This window comes from Eucyclogobius newberryi, unplaced genomic scaffold (assembly GCF_026437365.1).
Source record: "Eucyclogobius newberryi isolate DKJ021-1_F unplaced genomic scaffold, fEucNew1.0.hap1 SCAF_17, whole genome shotgun sequence".
Classification (NCBI taxonomy): domain Eukaryota; kingdom Metazoa; phylum Chordata; class Actinopteri; order Gobiiformes; family Gobiidae; genus Eucyclogobius; species Eucyclogobius newberryi.
This window is the reverse complement of record NW_027315801.1, coordinates 14,727,915-14,751,641: the sequence shown is the minus strand read 5'-3', so window position 1 is coordinate 14,751,641 and position 23,727 is coordinate 14,727,915. Positions and strand designations below refer to the sequence as shown.

At 40.1% G+C, this 23,727-nt stretch overlaps 1 protein-coding gene across 4 annotated transcripts in view; it reads left to right on the top strand.

The window, feature by feature from the left end:
- The window catches only part of hspg2 (heparan sulfate proteoglycan 2), a 189,327-nt gene extending 165,812 nt beyond the window's left edge, over window positions 1–23,515 (top strand). The window contains exons 64-88 of one of the 4 annotated variants that reach the window (XM_072449262.1): window positions 1,886–2,048; window positions 2,142–2,239; window positions 4,449–4,715; window positions 5,949–6,061; window positions 6,141–6,288; window positions 7,502–7,618; window positions 9,809–9,826; window positions 10,855–10,939; window positions 11,376–11,520; window positions 12,195–12,297; window positions 12,361–12,470; window positions 12,562–12,670; window positions 12,874–12,972; window positions 13,665–13,886; window positions 14,526–14,770; window positions 15,310–15,481; window positions 16,512–16,634; window positions 16,843–16,887; window positions 18,259–18,334; window positions 18,421–18,499; window positions 19,188–19,229; window positions 19,763–19,833; window positions 19,940–20,023; window positions 20,278–20,381; window positions 20,743–23,515. In XM_072449262.1, the coding sequence (XP_072305363.1) occupies window positions 1,886–2,048; window positions 2,142–2,239; window positions 4,449–4,715; window positions 5,949–6,061; window positions 6,141–6,288; window positions 7,502–7,618; window positions 9,809–9,826; window positions 10,855–10,939; window positions 11,376–11,520; window positions 12,195–12,297; window positions 12,361–12,470; window positions 12,562–12,670; window positions 12,874–12,972; window positions 13,665–13,886; window positions 14,526–14,770; window positions 15,310–15,481; window positions 16,512–16,634; window positions 16,843–16,887; window positions 18,259–18,334; window positions 18,421–18,499; window positions 19,188–19,229; window positions 19,763–19,833; window positions 19,940–20,023; window positions 20,278–20,381; window positions 20,743–20,918 (3,014 nt within the window). In that variant the 3' untranslated portion in view covers window positions 20,919–23,515. The remainder of the gene's footprint in view (window positions 1–1,885; window positions 2,049–2,141; window positions 2,240–4,448; window positions 4,716–5,948; window positions 6,062–6,140; window positions 6,289–7,501; window positions 7,619–9,808; window positions 9,827–10,854; window positions 10,940–11,375; window positions 11,521–12,194; window positions 12,298–12,360; window positions 12,471–12,561; window positions 12,671–12,873; window positions 12,973–13,664; window positions 13,887–14,525; window positions 14,771–15,309; window positions 15,482–16,511; window positions 16,635–16,842; window positions 16,888–18,258; window positions 18,335–18,420; window positions 18,500–19,187; window positions 19,230–19,762; window positions 19,834–19,939; window positions 20,024–20,277; window positions 20,382–20,742) is intronic. The other 3 variants (XM_072449263.1, XM_072449265.1, XM_072449264.1) reach the window with 3 other exon arrangements.
- The last annotated feature ends 212 nt before the right edge of the window (window positions 23,516–23,727 follow it).

Sequence of the window (23,727 nt, the reverse complement as noted above, 5' to 3'; positions counted from 1 at the left end):
AGGGCGAAAGAAAGATTAGCTTAAGCCAGAATGATAGTGGATGGTAAAGAGCCAGCGCAGAGAAGATGGTACGTTGATGGTACATGCAGTAGAATGTAGGTACAGAGGAGGGATAGAGGAAAGCATGTTGAGGGAGTCGAGTGCAGTTGCAGCAAAGGTGATGAGAATTGATGAGAAATTTTGAGAAAAGAGGGAGCGTTTGAACTCAACATTGTTAAGACAAGCTGGGACATTGCAGAGTCCCTATGAACGTTGTTTAATCTGGCTTTAAATTGAGTTGTACAACCTGGCTCCCGCCACCAGGGGGAGCTGAGAGGTCGCACTGCGGCCCGTGGAGCAATGGTGACGTCATCAACTGCGCGCCTCCGGACGGACGTGGAACCAGGAAGTGAGGCTGACGAAAACATGGATATTTATTGACGTAGCGTCTGAAAGAAATGTCCACCGGCGTCGGCCCGGTGGGCCCGCTGCGGTACGGTCTCTGTTGTCCACCTGAGTGGAGACACGCGCCTGGCGCAGCACACGGAGCAACGCACGGAGCGCGCCGGCCGGCGCGGGTGCCGTGCCCCGCTCCGGAAGCTCGGATAGCGCCCAGTTAAAATGAGGGGCAGAGAGCGAGAAGGAGAGCGTGTAGGTCCAGGCCGTTGCTGTGGAGTGGAGGTCAGTGTTCTGTGTGGACGCCCGGAGGTGGGGTCCGTGAGAGACGCAGGTGCGGAGGAGCTGATGGTGTTTGGAGCTGTGGAATCGCGCTGGGTGAGTCCTTGAGGGAACTGACCGACTGAATGTTTCAGACTGAATTGCTCAGATTGGGAACGGATCAGAATCTGAGGAAATGGCTCATGGTTGGTTTGAATGAACGCACTGTACTGAGTGTCTCTCTGTCGAGAGAGCAGAGACAACAAGAGATGCTGGGATTGGCCTTTGCATATATAGGCCTTCTGGGTAATAAGAGGCGTGGTTAAAGAGTGGAGGTGTGGTTGCTGGGGAGGTAAGAGGTTGAGGCGTGGTCCTGCTCCCGAATCTAAATTAGCGATTACATCTCCAACTACACGTATGACAAAGCACTGACGAAACAACAAGATAAACCACAAAAAATAGAGGTTTGTGCAAGAAATACAAATGTTCAAAGCATGTAATATTGACAACAAAAAGCTTTTGTCACTTGTAGACGTTTACACAAGTAAGAGTGAAATGACTTCAAAAAATAGTAGTATGGTGTCTGAAAACTACACTGAGAAGCACAATTTTATTATAAAGTTGAGCTATAATTTTATGACCACATACTTTTCATTTTATTGTATTTATTTTACTAATTGTATTTGGGAACAATTATTGATATTACATTACATTAATAAACATTTCTGCATTAGCATTAGCTCTACGGCTAGTTTTCCAAGTGTGGTCCCAGGAACGATGTAAAATGCCAAAGTTCACATTATGTACAGGAAATATTAAAGTTAGTCAAAAAGACAAATGTTGATAGGCCACATGAAAGCTGATTACATGATGAAACATAACAGCATTCTGCAAGAGCACAAAGATAGACTTCTATTTACTATTTATGTATTTGTTAATTTTATTCATTGTTTTATAGGTAATTTATTTTGGATAGCCTGTGTTTTTTGTTTTTAACAGAGGGTACCCACAAAAAAGAGCTTTTCTCTTTGGGTTTTCCCTGTATACATAAACATATAAATAAATAAATAGATGGATCATTAATTACATAAGAGGAATTGAAATCACAACTCACTTATGTATTATATATATTATTATATATATATTATTTTGGACTCACAGTATTCTTATTTGAGTTTGATCATCTTAGTACTTCTGGTCTATCCACCCATCCCAAGCTGTCCCATGTGTGTCTTCCCCCTGTGTGCAGCGCCCCTGTCGGTGAAGGTGTCGCCGCAGGTGGAGGTGAAAGCCCAGGGCAGCGCGGTGGAGTTCACATGTTCGGCTGCAGGGGGCGTCGAGACACAGATCGAGTGGCTGAAAGAGGGAGGAGTCCTGCCGCCAAACCACCACGTGAAAGAGGGCGTGCTCAGGTAAGACGGGATATAGGAGCCTTTACGTGTCGCAACGCAGGAGGATAAATAGACGCAATACAGTTTATGTACTGCATCATCTTCTTTTTCTAGAATTGAGAATCTGGAGCAGAGCAACGAAGGAGTTTACATCTGCAGAGCCACAAGTGCCTACGGTCAGGCACAAGACTCAGCCAGACTGACCATCCAGGGTGAGTGACTGCACCTTTTACTTTTCACTATTTTACACTATTATGCTGAGATCAAGTATTACAATTATTTATCATTAGGCGAGAGTTTTTGTTGTTTCGCGAGCCCGCCGACGTCAAAAACGGAGATTCTAAAAAATATTTTTTTTTTTTTTTTCGTTTCCGCGGATTTTATGCAGTTTTTTTGGCCAAAACCTCAATAAAAAATAAAAAAAATATTCTGCACCAGCATCTCCGATCTACAACCATTTCTGCACTACCCCGAGTTTGTCCGAACGTCAGAGCTTAGATCAACATGAAGGTGGGCGTAGCTTTGGCTCACACTCCCATTCATTGATCTCGTCGCGTTCGTACGAGGAAATGAAGAATACGCGTCTTGACCGATTATATCAGAATAATTTTGTCGTTGCCATTTAAGTAGCACAAGTCCTCCTCATGTGGACATGTCCAGCTCGTCTGGAGTCACGCGTTCTCTTCTGATCGCATTGTAAGGACGCTACTTGTCCCGATGAGTTGAGCTGTGTGTCCACAACTCTAATGTGGGAAAGATTACTGCGCCGTTGGATCAAATCACTGGGGCCAAATTTTAATCTGCTCAATAAGACATTTTCATTCATTGCACACTTTGTATTCCTGTCAAGACTCAATAAAGTAAATCAAAGCGACTTGTTTGGTCACGGATGATTCATTTTGTGAGAAGCTGTCAGTCTGGGACTACTTTCTGTCTGATCACTGTGAGTTCCACCTTCCATTAAACAGTTAGTTTATCACACCGCAGTATAATAAGGGTTATTTTCAATGTCTTGCATCGATAACTATAATTATGTAGATAATGTAGAGAGGTGGTTGTAGGGCCATATTCTAAGAATCCAAGAAAATTATTTAGAATAACATTTTATTTTTAAATTCAACTCCGACTTTTGAATGGTAGGAATGTGATTTGATAATGGGAAAATAAAATTTTATCCTTGAAACAACAACGCCTTAGGCTGCCCCAAATAAATTGTCTGTTTACTGTAACCCGACCCACCATTTTTCAAGTGGGTAGGTAGGTAGGTAAATTCTTTTTTTTTTTAACTTTGAAGGCAAAAAAAAGATCCAAAATGAATTCTATGTTTGGTGTAACCCTACCAAAATTTTTCACGTGGGTAGGTAGGAAGGTTAATTCTTTTTTCTTTTTTTTTACTTTAAAGCATAAAAAATCCACACACTGAACACACGTTGCCGTCGCCATTTTTAAAATTCTGCCAGTGACACGCAGTGACCCCCAGGGGTCAGGCTTCAACAGACAATGAGTTGAACGTTCTCCGCTCGTGTTAAGTTTCATTTTCATTTCTTTTTCGGCTTCGTAATATTTTTAGCGAGTTCCAGTGATACAAAATTATTCAACACGGCGCTTTTTTTGAAAAAACGGTCGGTGAGTCAGCGAAATATAAGAAAAATAAAAGAATTTGGCATAATTTTGACAAAATGGTGATATTTTCTTTTCAGTCGGTTATAATTTTGACGGCTCGGTCGGGTTACGGCAAACAGACACATGATTTTGATCTGCCTTATTATTATTATTTATTTAGTTATATCATAAGTATCGAAACAATAAAGACGTTCTGATTCAGGTGGTCTCCCCCCTGCCACGCTTGACACCTAAGAAAACCAATAACGTTATTACCGAATTTTCCACACTATAAGGCGCTCTTGAAAGCCTTTAATTTTCTCAAAAAACGACAGTGCGCCTTGGAATCCAGTGCGTGTGGACAGTGGATTAACGAAGCGATTTTGTGTGGTACACGTTTTGTTTGTTTTAATGCGCCTTATATATGAAAAATGATCGAAATAGACCATTCATTGACAGTGCGCCTGACAATCCAGTGTGCCTTATAGTGCGGGAAATACGGCACTTCATAATAAATAAATAATACATTTTCAAAAAGGAGTGTATTGTATTCATGACTAGACGTTTGTGGTGACTTGATTGACGTTCCACTTTTCACTGTCAGTTTAATGCACAATATTATTCTCTTTCTTGCATGAATTACCATTTTCAGCTCTCTTATATCTCATGATAACGTTAAATAAGTATTTGTTCATGCTTTATTAAGGCTAATAAAAGTGTAGTTATTATGAATTTCTCTGTGTTTTTCCATGTGATGATACTTTTGTCAACGCTTAACACTAATTGTGGAGCTGTTTTCCTCCGTTCTTTCCCCCTCAGCGTTGCCCAAAGTCATGATAAACGTGCGCACGTCGGTCCAGACTGTGATGATTGGAAACTCGGTGGAGTTCGAGTGCCAGGCCGTGGGGGACCCGCAGCCCACGGTGAGATGGAGCAAAGTGGGAGCCGCGCTGCCCCCGCACGTCGTGGTGAAGGAGGGCATGCTAAAGATCGAACGGGTGACGGAGGCGGACGCGGGACAGTACCGCTGCACGGCCACCAACCACGTGGGCTCCGTGCAGTCACAGGTCATCCTCAACGTGCAGTGTGAGTGTGGGGCGGGGCTCGCTGTGGGACGGGGCTCGCTGTGGGCTCGCTGTGGGACGGGGCTCGCTGTGGCTCGCTGTGGGACGGGGGCTCGCTGTGGGATGGGGGCTCGCTGTGGGACGGGGCTCGCTGTGGGGCGGGGGACGGGGCTCGCTGTGGGACGGAGGACGGGGCTCGCTGTGGGATGAGGGACGGGGCTCGCTGTGGGACGGGGCTCGCTGTGGGACGGGGGCTCGCTGTGGGACGGGGGCTCGCTGTGGGATGGGGGCTCGCTGTGGGGCGGGGGACGGGGCTCGCTGTGGGACGAAGGACGGGGCTCGCTGAGGGACGAGGGACGGGGCTCGCTGTGGGACGGGGCTCGCTGTGGGACGGGGCTCGCTGTGGAACAGGGCTCGCTGTGGAACGGGGCTCGTTTGTCGCTTCACATTTGTCGATACACCAGGGGTATCGGGGGGACAGATGCGGCCCCCTGAGACAATGACATCCTCGATCATAAAGGTTTAGGTGTGGATAGAGTTTATATTTAGGGTTTAAGCCAAACGCCTGTGTGGCCCCGGGACAAAACACTTTGGACGCTCTTGATTGATTGATTTTTTAATTATAATGTCTAATTCAAGAAAAACACAATCATATGTACAGACAAAGACAATAAAATGTACTTGAATAAATTAGAAAATAAAATAGAATAATAAAATAAAGTTGAAAAAAAAAAACAAGACAGGGATAGACAAAAACAGATTGGGTTAGGAAAAGTAAGGCATTAAAGAAACAAAAATGTTAAAAGAAAGGTTAAAGCTCACTTGGTCCATGATATGAGTCTCATTTTGTCCAATTTATGTTTAATTTGTCATTTTCTGGACACTCTTGATTTAAACAATCTTAAAAATATTAGAAACAGGAAAATTATGTATAGATATGTTTCTTGTTTATCTGTTTATTTATTGTAAATCAGAGCAGAACCTGAAACTAAACCTGGGCTGGGCCTGGATTAAACTTCAGAAAAAACTGTCTCAAACCAGGACCAAACCAGGCCACATGCTTTAAAAAAAGAGATTCAATGTCTAATCAATTATTTCCGTTTTGTTTGAATAGTTTTTTGATTTTGGGAATATAATTGGGCCTTAAAATAAGTCAAGCATATCTTGAACTACATCCATCTGAACTAAATGTACATACATGCTGTGAAGTAATGTTACCTCAGTCATGTTTTCATCTCTGGTTGTGTTTCCACAGCTCTGCCTCAAATCGCAGCTCTCCCTGAAACTAAAGAGGTGACGGTCGGCTCAGACGCTCTTTTACCCTGCGTGGCCTCAGGATATCCACTCCCTGAGATTAAGTGGTCCAAGGTACACATTTCTTTAAATAATGATAAATCCTTTTTTGTGATAAACATGTGCTTTGCATGTTTTCCTCTGGTTGCTGCAGCTGTTCGGAGAGCTCGACCCCAAGTGTTCCCAGGAGGCCCATGTTCTGACGGTTCCTCGAGTCTCTCACGAAGACTCCGGAACCTACGTCTGCACCGCCTCCAACAAACAGGGCAAAGTGGAGGCCTTCACCACCCTCAAAGTCCATGGTGAGTGCAGGCAGTGGTTTATTCATACCGGAGTAAAACATAGGTGAATTAAACAAATAGTAAAGATAGTTAGTCTAGACAGTTTTGGCGGGAATTTGCTTTTATTTGTATTCTTCTGTGAACAGATTAGCATTATACGGTTGGAAAAGATTGTTCACACTCTACATTTTAAGCATCTCCAGTAAAATAAAGACAGAGAGAACACTGAAAATATACTGCTAAACTAATACAAGAATCATATGCTCTAATCCCTAACCTCTACACCCTAACCCGCTATACCCTAACCCTTAACCCTAACCTCTACACCCTAACCCCCTACACCCTAACCCGCTATACCCTAACCCCTACACCCTAACCCCCTAACCCCTAACCCTAACCTCTACACCCTAACCCCCTACACCCTAACCCGCTATACCCTAACCCTTAACCCTAACCTCTACACCCTAACCCCCTACACCCTAACCCCCTATACCCTAACCCCTACACCCTAACCCCCTACACCCTAACCCCCTATCCCCTAACCCCTACACCCTAACCCCCTATACCCTAACCCCTAACCCTAACCTCTACACCCTAACCCCCTACACCCTAACCCCCTATACCCTAACCCCTACACCCTAACCCCCTATACCCTAAACCCTAACCTCTACCCCCTACACCCTAACCCCCTATACCCTAACACCCTAACCCTCACTTCCTACATCCTAACCCCCTACACCCTAACCCCCTATACCCTAACCCCCTACACCCTAACCCTAACTTTCTACACCCTAACTTCCTACACCCTAACCCCCTACACCCTAACCCTAACTTCCTACACCCTAACCCTGTAACATGTTTTAGAGGTCTAAACAGCAGGTTTCATACTTAACAATCCACCACAATGCAGGATATTTTTGCTCAGTGGAGAATACATTTCATTACTTTGATAATTCCACTCTTCGGGTTTATAATTTGTGACAACTGCTGTCTTTCATGAACAGTATGCTAATGTGCTTTAACAGTATGCTAATGTGCTTTAACAGTATGCTAATGTGCGTGATGCTAATGTGCTTGAACAGTATGCTAATGTGCTTGAACAGTATGCTAATGTGCTTGAACAGTATGCTAATGTTCTTGAAAAGTATGCTAATGTGCTTGAACAGTATGCTAATGTGCTTGAACAGTATGCTAACATTGATGCTAATGTACTCGTCTCTTGTACCTTTTCCAGAGCGAGTGATGCCGTACTTTGCCCAGGAGCCTTTGTCCTACCTCATGCTGCCAACCATCAAAAATGCATACAAGTCTTTTAGCATCAAGATCAACTTCAGACCCGACAATGTGGATGGTGAGATGTGTTTCAGTGGCTGCGCTTCACTTTATGAAAATAGCCTTTTGATTATTATTATTAGTCTATTTTTTGTCACGGAACAGAAAAACAAACCAAAACATGACACTGAGAGGGAACAATGAAACAAAAGTGTCGCTGACTCATCTGATTAAGGTTTCGCGTCCATTGTAATTCCTTCCAAAAGTGGCCAAAAGTACTCGCCAATGTATCCATCTCTTGTATTTGCTTTGCAGGAGTTGTGTGCCCCAGACACACCATTTGAAAGTCAATGTCATGTTAATGCTTTATTGTTCTCTCCAGTATTTATGAAAAGAACACATGAGAACGATGAGTATTTCCATGAGAATAGTGTGCGTTTAATGTTATGAAATACTGCTTTTGATATTATTACGAGGAAAACACCAACCCTGTCTCACGGTTATTTACAGTAGGGTTGTCCAAAAAATCTGAACGCTGATGCTAATTGATAACAAAACCAGTATTGAAATAAGATTAATTTGAGCAGGTATTAATACTGACAAAAAATCCTTCATGGGACAAAAAATAACCTTTGTTTGAATGATTTAGAATACTCTTGAGCTTAAATATTAGATAAACTAGTGTTATTCGGTCTTGAAAACTACAGTACTTTCTATTGTCTAAAGATGTTTTTAATTACTATTGTGGAGTCTTACACCTTTTTCTTGGTATCAAAGTCTTGAGTTAAAAATATCAGTACAGTGATGCTAATTTAGAGTCTTTAGGTTAAAAATATAACTACATATAATATTTTTTAGTACATTATCCCATTACCACTGCACCATCAGACTATTCCAATATCAGACTATTCCAATATCAGACTATTACAATATCAGACTATTACAATGTCAGACTATTACAATGTCAGACTATTACAATGTCAGACTATTACAATGTCAGACTATTACAATGTCAGACTATTACAATGTCAGACTATTACAATATCAGACTATTACAATATCAGACTATTACAATATCAAACTATTACAATGTCAGACTATTACAATATCAGACTATTACAATGTCAGACTATTACAATATCAGACTATTACAATATCAAACTATTACAATGTCAGACTATTACAATATCAGACTATTACAATGTCAGACTATTACAATGTCAGACTATTACAATATCAGACTATTACAATATCAGACTATTACAATATCAGACTATTACAATATCAGACTATTACAATATCAGACTATTACAATATCAGACTATTACAATGTTACACTATTACAATATCAGACTATTACAACATTAGACTATTACAATGTCAGACTATTACAATAGCAGACTAATACAATGTCAGACTATTACAATATCAGACTATTACAACATTAGACTATTACAATGTCAGACTATTACAATAGCAGACTAATACAATGTCAGACTATTACAATATCAGACTATTACAATGTCAGACTATTACAATATCAGACTATTACAATGTCAGACTATTACAATATCAGACTATTACAATGTCAGACTATTACAATATCAGACTAATACAATGTCAGACTATTACAATATCAGACTATTACAATGTCAGACTATTACAACATTAGACTATTACAATGTCAGACTATTACAATAGCAGACTAATACAATGTCAGACTATTACAATATCAGACTATTACAATGTCAGACTATTACAATATCAGACTATTACAATGTCAGACTATTACAATATCAGACTATTACAATGTCAGACTATTACAATATCAGACTAATACAATGTCAGACTATTACAATATCAGACTATTACAATATCAGACTATTACAATGTTAGACTATTACAATATCAGACTATTACAATATCAGACTATTACAATGTTAGACTATTACAATATCAGACTATTACAATATCAGACTATTACAATATCAGACTATTACAATGTCAGACTATTACAATATCAGACTATTACAAGATCAGACTATTACAATGTCAGACTATTACAATATCAGACTATTACAATGTCAGACTATTACAATATCAGACTATTACAATGTCAGACTATTACAATATCAGACTATTACAATGTTAGACTATTACAATATCAGACTATTACAATATCAGACAATTACATTACAAATGTTTGCTTGATTTTCTCGATGTCTTCTGTCTTAACGTCTCCTCTCGTCCTCGCTCATGTGGTGGGAAGGTCTCATATTGTACGCCGGTGAGTCTTAAGTCAGTTTGAGGCCGTGAACGCTCAGACGTGCCGAGTGCAGTTGTGCTGAGTGGCTGCTGCACACTTCCCCCTGCCGAGCGCACACAGCTGATTTTGGGGCATTTATTTATTTATTTTAAACAGAGATGCCCAATTATTCTCTGTTTATGTTTACCTGCACTTTCATTCATGTTCACTTGAATTCAAGATTTATAACTGATTTGAAACGTTTTGATTAGTTTATTGCTAGTATTGTCTGTGTTTTTTGCCATTCGTGGTTAAAATTCCCTGAAAAAGTCATATTTGGACAAGGTAAAACAACTTGTGTTAAGAATATTAGATCTTGCATTGAGTAATCATGTAAAAAATCAAACATTTAAGGAAAAAAACATTACACAGGTTGTTAATTATGTTTTAAATAGGAGAAAAGTATGTACTATGTTGTGTATGTATGTTAAAATCAGTCAGAATCATCTAGAAATCCAATAAAAGGTTCAGTTGTTAAATTGATACAGCTCAGCTCAACATATAATTCTGAATTCAAGTCCATCCATCCATCCATTTTCTACCGCTTGTTCCCTTTCGGGGTCGCGGAAAGGGAACAAGCGGTAGAAAATGGATATATTTTTGCAGTACAACACAGGTATTTGGATCTGATCAGGCATAAACAACATTTAATAAAAATCAGCTTTGTGTTTGCGCCATCATTCAGGCTCGTTTGATTGAGTCATGTTAAACGTGGATGTGCATGTTTGCCTCATGTGTCCCTGGCATGTGGACAAAGTATAGAAAAGGCTGTCGTGTGCATCTGCCATCTTAGTGACGAGTATTTATATTCTAAACTCAGCTTCGGTTGGCTTCAAACCTGCCTCACCATAGCATGCCGCTTTACCAGAAGCTTTTGAACAAGGTTTATCCGAATGAGTTCATTTTCATTGGCAAGCTTTCATCGCTTATATATTATATACTATATATAGATAGATATATTCACTCTGTGGTGCTGAATTTGTGTTGATACTTGTTCATTTGTGGCGTAGGGATGATTCTGTACAATGGACAGAAGAGGTCCACGGGGGCGGACTTTGTCTCGCTGGGGCTTGTGGGAGGTCGACTGGAATTCAGGTCAGTATTTCTATGCCTGTTTGCCTAAATATGATTAACTCTTATTGTTACCATGAAAGGGCACTGACACTTATCCGTGAAAGTGGCAAAAGCTCTCAAAGCATTTCTCTTTTTAATTATACATAAAAGTACAAATAAACTGTGTATTTATATGTAAAAACACACTAAGATTTTGGTCGACTTTAACACCATCGACCCAAGTACTGCTACTGTCATTTAAAGTACTGCTACTGTCATTTAAAGTACTTGTACAAAGAGGGCTTTTCCGTACACACAAACTGGTTCTGGTTCTGGTTGATTTATGGAAAAAGGTGTCCAAACAAAGTACTTCTGGAGCGTCTCGTTCTTCAAGAGACACAACGTAAAGGTGTCCAAGCGTTGTTGTTTCGATAGATCATGATATATTTCCTTTTAATGTTGCCTTTTGCCACTGCAGGTTTGACGTCGGTTCTGGCATGGCGACTATCCGTGACCCGAACCCGATCAAACTGGGCGAGTTTCACACCGTGGAGTTCTCCCGTAACCTGACCCTGGGTCACATCAGCGTGGACGGAGGAGAGCACATCAACGGCACCTCACAGGTACGTCAGCCCCAAACCTTTCCACATTGTATTTGAGCTGATCACTCTTCTAGTTCTATTGTTTTAATGTTGTATTTGAGCTCATCACTCTTCTAGTTCTATTGTTTTAATGTTGTATTTGAGCTCATCAGTCTTCTAGTTTTATTGTTTTAACGTTGTATTTGAGCTCATCACTCTTCCAGTTCTATTGTTTTAATGTTGTATTTGAGCTCATCACTCTTCTAGTTCTATTGTTTTAACGTTGTATTTGGTTCTTGTTCCAGGACGAGACAAGCATGAGTTAAATCTGTTCTAAAACGACCCCAAACTCTGACTCATTTATAAACCAAACAGCACAAGCCCCAACGATAATGCAAGAGCAAAACATATGTAAAAATGTGTCTAAATTAAAATGAATAAAAGTGTAACAGAAGAAATCTGTTCTAGTTTATTACAGACATTAAAACTAACATAATCTCATATAAAATGTAATTCTTGACAGGCAAAACTACTACTTATTGCTTAATAGGCAGATTTTTTGGTTTGACTGGATTAATATTGTTGCAAACTTAACATTTGCGTAAGGAATTGATCAGATACAACATTTTGGAATGATGAAAAATGTCTTGTCCCTGTCTGCATGCTCTACAGTTTCTAAAACAGCATAAAATAAACTGAATTATCTTCCTTCTCAGGGTAAATTCCAAGGTTTGGATCTGAATGAAGAGCTTTATTTGGGAGGTTACCCCAACTACACACTGCTCACCAAGACGGCCGGGATCAAGACGGGCTTTGTTGGTAAGTGTCGTTTTAACATCATAGTTTCAGTAGATCATTGTTGAATGGACTGGTTCTTTTCAGGCTGCATCCGTCAGCTGATCGTCCAAGGAGAAGAGGTCATCTTCAAAGATCTGGACCGCAGCTCCACCGGCGTCAGCAACTGCCCCACCTGCAAAGACCACCCGTGCCAGGTCAGTTATTGTAATGTGTAAAGAGTCAGGTGATACAGACCTTTTAAATGTGTTTTATGGCGTAATCATAAAGTCTTCACATCATGTACAGAACGGAGGCAGATGTGAGGACTCAGAGGCCAGTCTTTACAAATGCAGCTGCGCCCGAGGCTTCACCGGCAGCAACTGTCAGCACCACTCCTCCCTGCACTGTCACACAGGTACATACGTTACATAGGATTACATACGTGGAACAGAACATATGGATGTAACTGTGCTTCTATGAGTCCTGCATGACCGCTCCCTCAGCGCATTTCTTAGTTACACTTACAGTTAACAGTTAAACATACTTAATGATATATTGAGACAAACTTTCTCGATGCACAAGGGAAATGACTAACATCTGCTGTGTCACACTTATCAGAGGCTTGTGGACCAGATGCAACCTGTATAAACCGTCCGACTGGATTGGGTTATGACTGTCGCTGTCATTTGGGCAAGTTTGGAGACAAATGCATGGGAGGTAAGTGGTCATCTTAAGTCTTTCATAAATCTTAGAAATTCCTTACTTAGTTTTTATTAGATCATGTAAATTGCTATTTTTACCTCTTAGCCGTAAGTAACTGTTTGCAGACAGATCACCAGCACAGATAGAGACACAACACCGCCCATAAAAAAGAACATTCATTGATATCCACAAATAAAGCAGACAACAGTGTGGACTGAGGTTGGAGGAAGCTGGATGTGATTCCTTTGTGTGTTTATTTTACCTTTTATTTTATGTGTTTATTTATTTATTTATCTATTATTTATTATTTATTTATGTGTTTATTTTACCATTATTATTAGTATTATCTTGTCTTACGCTAGCTGTTTTTATTTTATTTTATTTTATCTTTTTTTTTTTTTCCTCCATTCCCAAGAGTTGTGTTTTTAAACTTCCTGTAAGTTATCTGTCCTTTTCCTCTGTATCTACCTGCGTTGCAACATGAAATTTCCCCATGTGTGGACAATAAAGGAATATCTTATCTTATCTTATTTAGTTCTAAGAATCAAACCTTCTATATTCTATTTCCATGCAAGTACCAGAGTAGTCCAGACCAGGCTTAAGTCAAGGTCTGGAGCTCTGTCACCCACTGTTTCCCCAGCGCCTCTGAAGCACGGGTCAAACGCAGTTGACATTGAAGCGTGATTGGTCTTCTTGTGCTTTATCAGGAGAACTGGTGACCACTCCTCAGTTTGATGGAAAGTCTTCGTTCATCGCATATCCTCCTCTGACAAACATTCACGACGACTTGCGTGTGGAGCTGGAGTTTAAGCCCCAGAGCGCTCACGGACTCATGTTCTTCTCTGGAGGCAAAAAGATGAAGGTGGAGGACTTTGTTTCGATCTCGATGGTCAATGGACACGTGGAGTTCAGATATGAGCTCGGCACAGGTGAGAGAGACTTACACATTCTTTTATTGTATGAGTGTAATTCAGAACTTTATATTCTGAGGACATTTGACCATCGAAAAAATAGACCTATCGTTTTTTTATCTGTTTAATTCTCTGCAGTGCAAATTTGACAACATCCATGTGCGGTCTTCAGTGTAATTTTATTGTTTTTTACATACATTTAATTTACTTTTGTATATTTTCATTTAGACTTACCACATAAACTGTAAACCAAAGAACATATTAAATGAAAGCATTTATTGAATATTTGGTAGGTATTTTGCCCAGAAGACCTTCAATAACATCCATCCTTAGTGTAAGTGGACTTTCCTCTCCACAGATCTGACCTATAACTTGGCCTGCAGGAGGGTAGTGTTACTGCGTTGCTTGTAACGTTCCACAAAATGGCACAAAACTTATCTATCTCCATGAAGAATGTTCTAAAATGTGGCTTTAGCGTTCTCTCTTGTGTGGAGCAGACCAGTGAGTGGTGCTGCTTCAACTCTCTACTTTATTTTAGTTGTGTCATGCCATTTCTGCTCTTTATGAATAAGTATTTGGTCTGAGTTTAAGTCTCTTATAACAAATACTAGCTTTTTGCCATGTATTAACTCTTGAATTGTATTGGTTCATGTGCAGGTCAAGCCGTCCTGCTGAGTTCGGAGCCAGTGTCCATGGGCCAGTGGCACAGAGTGGTGGCGGAGCGTGTGAAGAAGGCGGGGCACCTCCAGGTGGACCAGGGCCCCGTGGAGAGGCTCTCGTCTCCGGGAAAAGCTCAGGGTCTGAACATCCACACGCCCATGTTTCTCGGAGGAGTCCCCAAAATGGAGATCCTGCCCAAACCCGCCAATATCAGCCACATGTTTGACGGATGCATAGGAGAGGTGTGTGGGCCGTGTCCGATCAGAACAGTTAAACAGCACTGCAGAACAGCACCGCGTTCAATTAAATAAAGCTTATAAAAGTATTACATGAGTTTAGAAAATCCAGAATTATATATCAAATAATTGGGCCAAAAGACAATACTGACCAGAGTTAAGAATAGTTATCTTGGTTTATTTTTCAATTTATTTAATTCATTTTCAACATACATTTCTTAACTTGGTTTGGGTTTGTTAAAAAAAAAAAAATTCACACAAATCTATTACTTAAATAAATGTTTCACTTTTATATGTGGCATTTTCTATGAAGCCACATATATGAACAGCATTTACAACACTAATCAGAAATATTGAACTGAAACAAATCCTTTTTGACCAGTCTCTTTTTTTCCTTCATCTTACAAAATGAGCAGAAAGTGTGAATAATGACACAAATAGATTAACATTTTGGGACCAGAAAAACACCCACCTGTTCAAACTGCTACAATATGATCGGAATCTTCCTTCTACCATGTCTAACTTGGCTCTGAATGCTTTTGCAGGTTCTCATCAACAACAAGACTGTAGATTTGTCGTACAGCTTCACTGAGAGCGATGCCATCAGTAAATGTGTGGACAACAGCCCCTGTGACCGCCGGCCGTGTTTGAACGGTGGAGACTGCATGTCCAACGCAGAGTACGAGTATCAGTGCCTCTGCAAGGACGGATTTGAGGGTAAGAAAGCGCTCGAGGGAAGAACTGACCTCAAGTTCAAAGGGTACTTGTCGTGCTAAGTCTAGTTTTCTGAGCTTTTAACCATGTTCTAACATTGTTCCCTCAGGAAAAACATACCTGGGATAATATTTAGCTTCATGCACACTTTCATAACTGATGTTTTCTCAGTATGGGACGTGGCTCTGAGAATCTTCTGTTTTTAAGTCCATAAATTGTCTCCGGACGCGTTCTGTGCATTTCTGCCATCTAATCACTATCAGTACAACTGTGGCTTAAACCAGGAAGTTGGCAAGCAACTGGGTTTTTTTAATTGTGCAATACCCTCTGCAGCCAGTAGATGGAACCAAAGCTCAGTTACTCAGGCCTCTCCTAGATTCAGTTCACAGTGCACCTTTTAAGCATGTGTTGGAGCCTTAACACTTAAGAACAAACTGAAACATGAAATAAACTCATCCAAGAATCCAGTGCATTTCAGAATATGTTTGTCTCACTACAGTGTAGAAGTCGACTAGTCAAACGGTTATTACCATGGCCCATTGAGACTTTTGAAATACATTATCAATCAAATAATGATTTAAATGTGGTGACTGAAGGCTTGTAGATAGAGGATAACTACAAATTAATTGCTTAAATGATGAAAAATGGAAAAAGTATATATATTTTTTTTTCATTTGGATTTAATAATGCTGCTGTCTTGTTGTTATAATATGTATGTTGTATGAGTTTTAGTGTCTGTATGGTCCAGATAACAATAACTATGTATTTTATTATGGTTGACTAGCCACACTAAGCAGATTTTATATGTAATAAGACCCAATTGAGATTATTTTGTGCAAAGTACATACATGCAGCCTTTGCTCACCAGCTTTTTAAGTTTGAGGTTTTGTGATTAAATGGATAGAAATTAAAATGTTCACCCCGACTTCTACAAGTGTGTGATTGGATTAACCTCCCAGTTTGAGTGACACTCTGGAGCTAACACCTGTGTAAAGACAAAGGAGTCTTTCAAGTAATAAACTCTTACTTTCAGGTGAGCGCTGTGAAGTGGTGAAGGACGTGTGCCAGAGGGACAGTCAGTGCCTGAGCGGGGGCAGCTGTGTGGAGGGGCAGTGTGTGTGCGCCCCTGGACACGCCGGTCCCACCTGCGCCGAGCGTAAGTCCACTACATCTACATCACAGTTAGATTTGTGCTTCGGCCTGTGGTCAGCATAACACACACATTATCACTGCAGTTTGACCAGAGGCTGCAGTGAGTCCATATATGGTCAGATAGCCGACCCCCAGCGCTGCAGTGCACTCTGGGAAAGTTAGAGCGTCTTATTAAAGTGTAAACCCCCCTCATGGCTCTATGCGTCACACAGGCTCGCCCGACGCCCTCTGGAGTGTGGAAGGAGGCAGCTCCAATGGTACAGTATCTGTGGTATATTCAGTCTGCATCGTGACTAACAGGGACCCCTCATGAGCTTGAGGGGCCCCCCGTCTTTGGCCTAACACGTGCGTGCATCAAATGAACTGCAAACAAACGTGCTCCGCGGAGGCTCCTGGCCCCGGACCAGGTTTGGGGAAAGAGGAAGTCTGCGTTTCTGTTCATGACTGTGGGACATTTGGCTCCACTTTGGACCTGACTGCAACTAAACTGCAACTAAACAACAGCTAAACTGCAACTAAACTGCAACTAAACTGCCATAAATGTAGGAGTCCTCTTGTTCCCAAACCCGCGACAGCTTATTCAAGCACCTTTTGTACTTACAGAAATAAAATCTCATTGTCAATTCCTTTTCCAAATATGCATACTGCCAGATCTGCACAATATTGCAATTATAAACATCCCACGAAACAAATTCTAATGTCTAATTTAAACCGTCTTTTAAAAGTACATGTAATGGAAATGTAATCAAATTGCATTACTCCAGCGACATTAGTCTGTATATATGTAAGATACGGTAAAGCCCCAATGAGAGCGACCTTTCTTTTTCAAGAGTGACCTGTGCAGACCTTGTTTTGTGAAACAATGTCCAAAATAATCTGATGCTGATAAAAAAAGAAATACGCTGATACTAACATCAAGTTATTTCCTCTAAATGTCTGAGGATAAACTGTCTTTACTGTGCATGGAGCGACCTCTGACTGCTTTATTCAGATGCCTTGTTGAATTTGTGAAGAAGACAGCTGAAAGTATCTGTTCTTTGTCTTGTTTATGTGAACAGTGCATTTTCCTTCTTTAAATACTGCATGACATAACTACAGCCCACAGTGTTTTATATCCTCAGTGTTCTGACCCTGAGACGACTCCTGTTGACATCTTTTTACCACCAGATGGCGTCTTATCTTTAAATAATGTGGTTATAACAAAGGAAACTGATCAAATGTATTTGTCTTTATAAATCTGCCTGCTGCAATGCATTATGGGCCTTTTCTAATGCTATTTTTGTTATCATTTATTTGGGTTGTGCATTTCGATTCTGCTTTGTGAAGACTCTGGAACACAAAAGACCCAAGATCAGGGCTCGCAAATACTTCAATTAGTGCATACATGCTGTATATTTACACATGCTGTACATATATACACATATTATATAGTATTTGTGCAATTTGGTATAACTATTTCTGAACAAATGCTTTTGATGCAATAACAGCAAAAAGAAGTGTCAGGAGTTTCAAACACTGCTTATGTTTGCTCTTAAATATTCTTTACTTTTGCCTCTAGAGGGCGTCACAGCTCAAGAATATAAATACTGCATGTCAGTGGTTAATCCTGTCATGTGTACACTCCTCAGATTCACCTTATCAGTACGCCGCTCACTTTGACCACAACGGATACATCGCCCTTCCTAAAGCCGTGTTCCCCAGAAGGTGAAGAACTTCTCAGAACTTTATTTCCTTTCAAGTTGAAGTTTTCTTTGGACATATTTTTGATATATATATTGTATGTATTTCAGTGCACCAGATTCTCCAGAGACGATTGAATTTGATATTAACACCAGTTCATCTGACGGTTTGATCCTGTGGCAAGGCGTGGTAAGTAATAAAGTACTTCAGTAAAAGTATTGAACATAAGTTTTGTAGATATTTTACGGGATACGTTTTTACTTTTACTTCACCACATTTGAGAGCAGGTATCTGTACTTTCTGCTCCACTACATTTTTAACTTAACTAGAAAGAAAGTACATTTATTTATGATTTGAGACCCCCTGAATTGAAGGAATAGTTTTTGGGGGGTTTTAGCGCGTTCATTGTGACTTCCTGTCCAAAGTTTTAAAAACTTTAAAAACATAAAATTACAATCGATTAAGTCTAACTTTTGGTGACCAGAAATTAATTATGTTTTCTACATTTAGCGCTTTAACAGTTTTCAAAATCTGTGTGAAATACGTTCATGTTTTAATCTTGCAGTACATTTTTAAACAGGTTTTTCAATCATTTTGTTTTTGTTTTTTTAGATTTTTCCTTCTTTTTTTCAATGTACTTTTACTTAAGTACTTCTTTCATCGCTGCAACTTATCCAACCTTTTTTAATCCATAATATAAATGCCTCCATCTGCTCCTTGTAACCAAAACATTCATGTCCACGTGTTCATTGTTGCATTTTGACCTGTTCATTGTCGCATTTTGTTCATCCACTAATTGTGTCGCCGCATGTGCTGCGAGTTCTGCCTGTTCCACTAAAGAAAAGCATGTTTGTCTAACCCACGTCCGTTTCCTCAGGAGACCTCACGCAGTCTGAGGAAAGTGCATGCTAATAAAAAGGTATTCACAACCACGTTTTTGTCATATCCATTCTCACCTGTTTCCATGTAACACTGTTTTCGGAGCATGAAGGCTTCATTTGACTTTGCCTTGCATTTACCCTTCTTTTTATCCATATATTTTGCAATGTATTTGAGCGACTGATGCGTTTTTTTATCCGTTATGACAAGATTAAATGAAAAAGATGTTTCTCTTATCAATGCAAATCTATTGTAGTTTTTTGCAGTGCTTCTATCCAAATTATTGACCAAACAGATAATATATTAGAGTTAACTACTGTATTTTATTTCACATGGAGGGCCAGGGTCTAAATGAACTCTTTAGAAGATTTTTCGAAGAAATATCCAAAGTTAGCATGAGCCCCAAACCGTTATTATAATTATTTATTAGGGATTTGCTCTACAAATGACATGATCTGTACGTTTCTGTAACACATTTGATAAACTTGTGTGGGCTAAATTCAGGACGAACATAGAATAATACCTAGTGATCATGTGACTCACTCGGCTGCAGACTAAAGGTTTGATTGGCAGGTACATGGAGAGCACGGCAAAGGCCAAGACTTCATCAGCCTGGGATTACACAGCGGACACCTCGTTTTCAGGTAAAGTCGGAGCGGCCAGAGCCAGAGCCAGAGCCAGAGCCAGAGCCACGACTGACACAAGTACTACCAAGAATACTACAACTTCTACTTGATGTTTCCATTGTAGCTATCAGCTGGGCAGTGGAGAGGCCCAGCTCAGGTCCCGGAGGCCCATCAATGACGGACAGTGGCACAAAATCACAGCAGTCAGGTAATGCCATGTAAAGCAAAGGTCAAAGGTTGATTAGAATGAACAAAATGAGCGCGTGCATTTTCTCATGCTACACCAGATTCACTTCTACAACCCAGTCGACTTTATGAGGCTTTACCGACCGACACTTTCCTGTTATGGTTTATCTCACAGGAATATAACGGCTTTTAACCGCACAAGCTTCTGTCAGAGAGGAGGGGAAGTCCAACTGAAACCTAAAACATTTGTCTGAAAAAGCTGCTTTGCTGTTGCAGGACTGGGAAGGACGGGTACATCCAGCTGGACGGAGAGCCAGCGCTTCATGGACAGTCCAGAGGCAAAAGCCTGATGGTCAACACCAAAGGCAGCATATACTTAGGTCAGTGTTTCATTCCAGGAATATTCAAACGAGGCGACTGCGCTCTATTAATATCGACAGAAATGTGTGGAAGTTGTGGAGATGTTTTAACTCAAGTATCAAATTATATTGTGAAGTTCTGCTGCAGTGATTTATGGACTAAACAAGGGCTAAAACAGGAGATTTTTGATCCACTGGAAATGTCATAAATCTGCAGTGATTTATTAACCGCCATCCAACATTTTTGAACTGTCAAACGGGTGTTTCAAAGTAAAGCTCCATTCACAAACCTGACCTGGGCGTGTGTGAATGAAGTCAACTGGCCGCACGCTCGCTTTCATCAGCTCCTTCTGACCGCGCCCGTTCTGTTCTCTGCCCCCAGGTGGCGCTCCAGACATGACCAAACTCACCGGGGGAAAGTTCTCCACTGGGATGAGCGGCTGCGTCAGGAACCTGTCCATGCTGAACGCTAAACCGGGACAAAACCCCGCCCAATCCATCGACCTCCAAACCCACGCGGCCCACGGGGTCAACGTCCGACCCTGCGCCTTCTCATAGACACGGAGGAACGACTACAACTACTACTACTACTACTACTACTACTACTACTACCACCACCACCACCACACTACTACTTGGTGCTTTGCTGCTGCCAAAAAAAAAATCAAAATAACAGGATACTTCTTTCCGTGTGCAGCAATAAACCAAAAAGACAAGATCATTTTTGAGATTTTAACTACTCTTCCTCGGTGTTGTATTCACAATGAAGGACAATTAACACAGGAGACGAGTGTGCGTACTTCCAGCAGTTTTAGTTTTAGAGAGACAAAACTTCTAGGGCTTCTGCGTTTGGGTCAGATCCTCTGGAGAGACACGTTTTTTACAGCACTGAATTTTTATTTATACATATGATTATATAAATAGATATTATATTTGTGGGGAAAACATGCAAACTAACCATAACGCCGTCAGCTTTTTCCTACAGAGTTGATTCTGGGTTGTAATGCTATGTTTTAAGACTTGTTGATGAACTGCTAAATAAATTGATTGTCGACTACAAACGTTAGAATCATGTGAAGTCAAAATATTATGCCTGATTTGAGAAGTTTAACCAATCTGCGTATTTGGCTTAGTCGAAGACATTTTTAAGTTTAAATGTATTTTTTTTTTTTTTTTTTCTAATAATGTGCAGGGTTTTGTCATATTTGAAGTGCTTTTCTACTTCACTGGTTAAAATTTTGGTTTGTAATTGGGATCACAGCTTGACGACACGTAACCACGGCATCAGTGTCATTTTAAACTCTAACTATATTTCAGTTTTTTAACGAATTGAAATAGTTAAATAAACACGGTAAATAAATGTGAGGAAAAGCAAATCAATTCAATGAAATTCAATCACTTCACATGTTCACTTATTATAAAAAAAAAGACAAAGACTCAAATCGAGATAATTATTCTGAATTCAGTTCCATCTTGTGTTTGTCGTAGGGGTTTAACACGTTTAGGCCTTTCTGTCTTCACTTCCTGGTCAGGAGCAGCTCAAGGCGGTCACAGCTTCACAAAACCTTTCATTTTTATTTTTGTGCTCATTTTATTTTACTTTTTTCATGTTTTTTCTTTGTTTGTAATTATGGTGCTAATTTAAGAGGCAGAAATCTGATTAATTGAATCATGTGTTGTAATTCCTTGCCCTCATCGATTGAATAGAGCTCAAGTTAGATTTGATGCTGTCGTAAAAAGTAATTCTATAATAATCTAATCTAAAATAAAATCCTCGTTTTGATGCAGCGAAGAATCTCCAAACAGCAAAACTATGATGATAGATACTGCATCACGTCTTGACATGGGTCGTCAGGGAGACAGACGGGTGACACTACCAGTCAGATCTGTGTAAAGGCAAGCCGGCTCACAGTCAGAATTTATGTTTTTCACTGTTTTTCCCCCCTTTTTCTTTCAATAAAACACCAGTTATTTAAGAAAGATATTTTTGATTTAGACTTGGTTTGGTCATTTAGTCTAGTCCACGTTAGAGCCCAGGGTAAGTGTCAGATTAGTTGTGGCTTTGCTTTAGCGTGGGTTTAAGAAATGCCCATCATTTTTACTGAATATGAGGAACTTGTTCAGTTTTTGGAAGACGCATCCATTGACTGTTACAAACTGAATGTGTTACGGTTTTATCCATGTTACAAACAGCTTTTACTTTTGTACTTTGAGACTTGTACGTAAAGATTCAACCCTCGTCCTCATTTGACAGTTCGTTAAAATTGCGCCGTGTAACATTTCCGTAGGAGCGTCTTCCACCCGTCTCCGTAGTTGTTGCTTGTTACAGGCTTCACCGTACGGCATTAAACGTATCTCCATGGATACAGGAAGGTTATGCCACTAGGCAAGGTTACAGGTCAGATCTGTGGAGAGTGGACAGCAATAATGCATTTTTATCAAGATATTAATGCGAGAACAAACACTTGTAATTAAATGCATGGAAGAAATGATGGTTTAATGCCATACTGTGGAACATTCTATGCAAAAGTAGTTACATCTCCATAGAAACATATAAAAACGTGCTTGCACAAACAAACTGAAAAGGAAAATTCACTTTTGGTTACCATCTTTTCCACATCAAATCTTAACTTGTGTGAGCACTAAACTTTCACTTCACTGTGTTCTTATTTATATTACTTTTTTTTGTTTTAGTGCTTGATTTATTTTGAGTTACAAAAAATACTGCTTTTTCTTTATTTAGTTATTATGTATTGCTTCCCCCTTTCCCCCTCTTAAAATGTTGGAGTTATGAGCCTGGGTCATCAACAACGCTTAGTAACTGGTCTTATTCACAATTATAAACCAAGTCTTAGCTCAAAAAGACTCTTCATGAGGAAGGACGCCATCTTGTAACTGTAAATACTAAGAGAAAAGAGCAAAGGTGAAACATGTGCGCTTCTAGCTGTAATTGCTCTGTAATTGTTCGAAAAAACTGCCACTGTTATGAGCTTGATTACTGTTTGCCAACTCAAGGTGGCGCTGTGATGGTCGACATCTTCCCCTCTGGAAAACACATGTAACATAATCTATTGTTTATGGATAACATGACTGTAAAAATTTCCCCGCTTTTGGTGTTTCTTACAATAAAATCAAAATTCATGTGCTATTTGTAATTCTTGGTTTGTCATTGATGATATTTTATTTGTGATTTTCATATTTTAAACAAGTGCAGCTCTGGGCAAAATAAGACTGAAGTTATCATGGCAAACCTGTATTAATTATGTCTCACACACAAAACATATTTTATTGTGAAGGGGCTAAGGAAGTGGTGGAGGTGTTTTTGCGGGGGTGGTGAATATTTAGGGTGACTGTTGTTGCTCAGGTG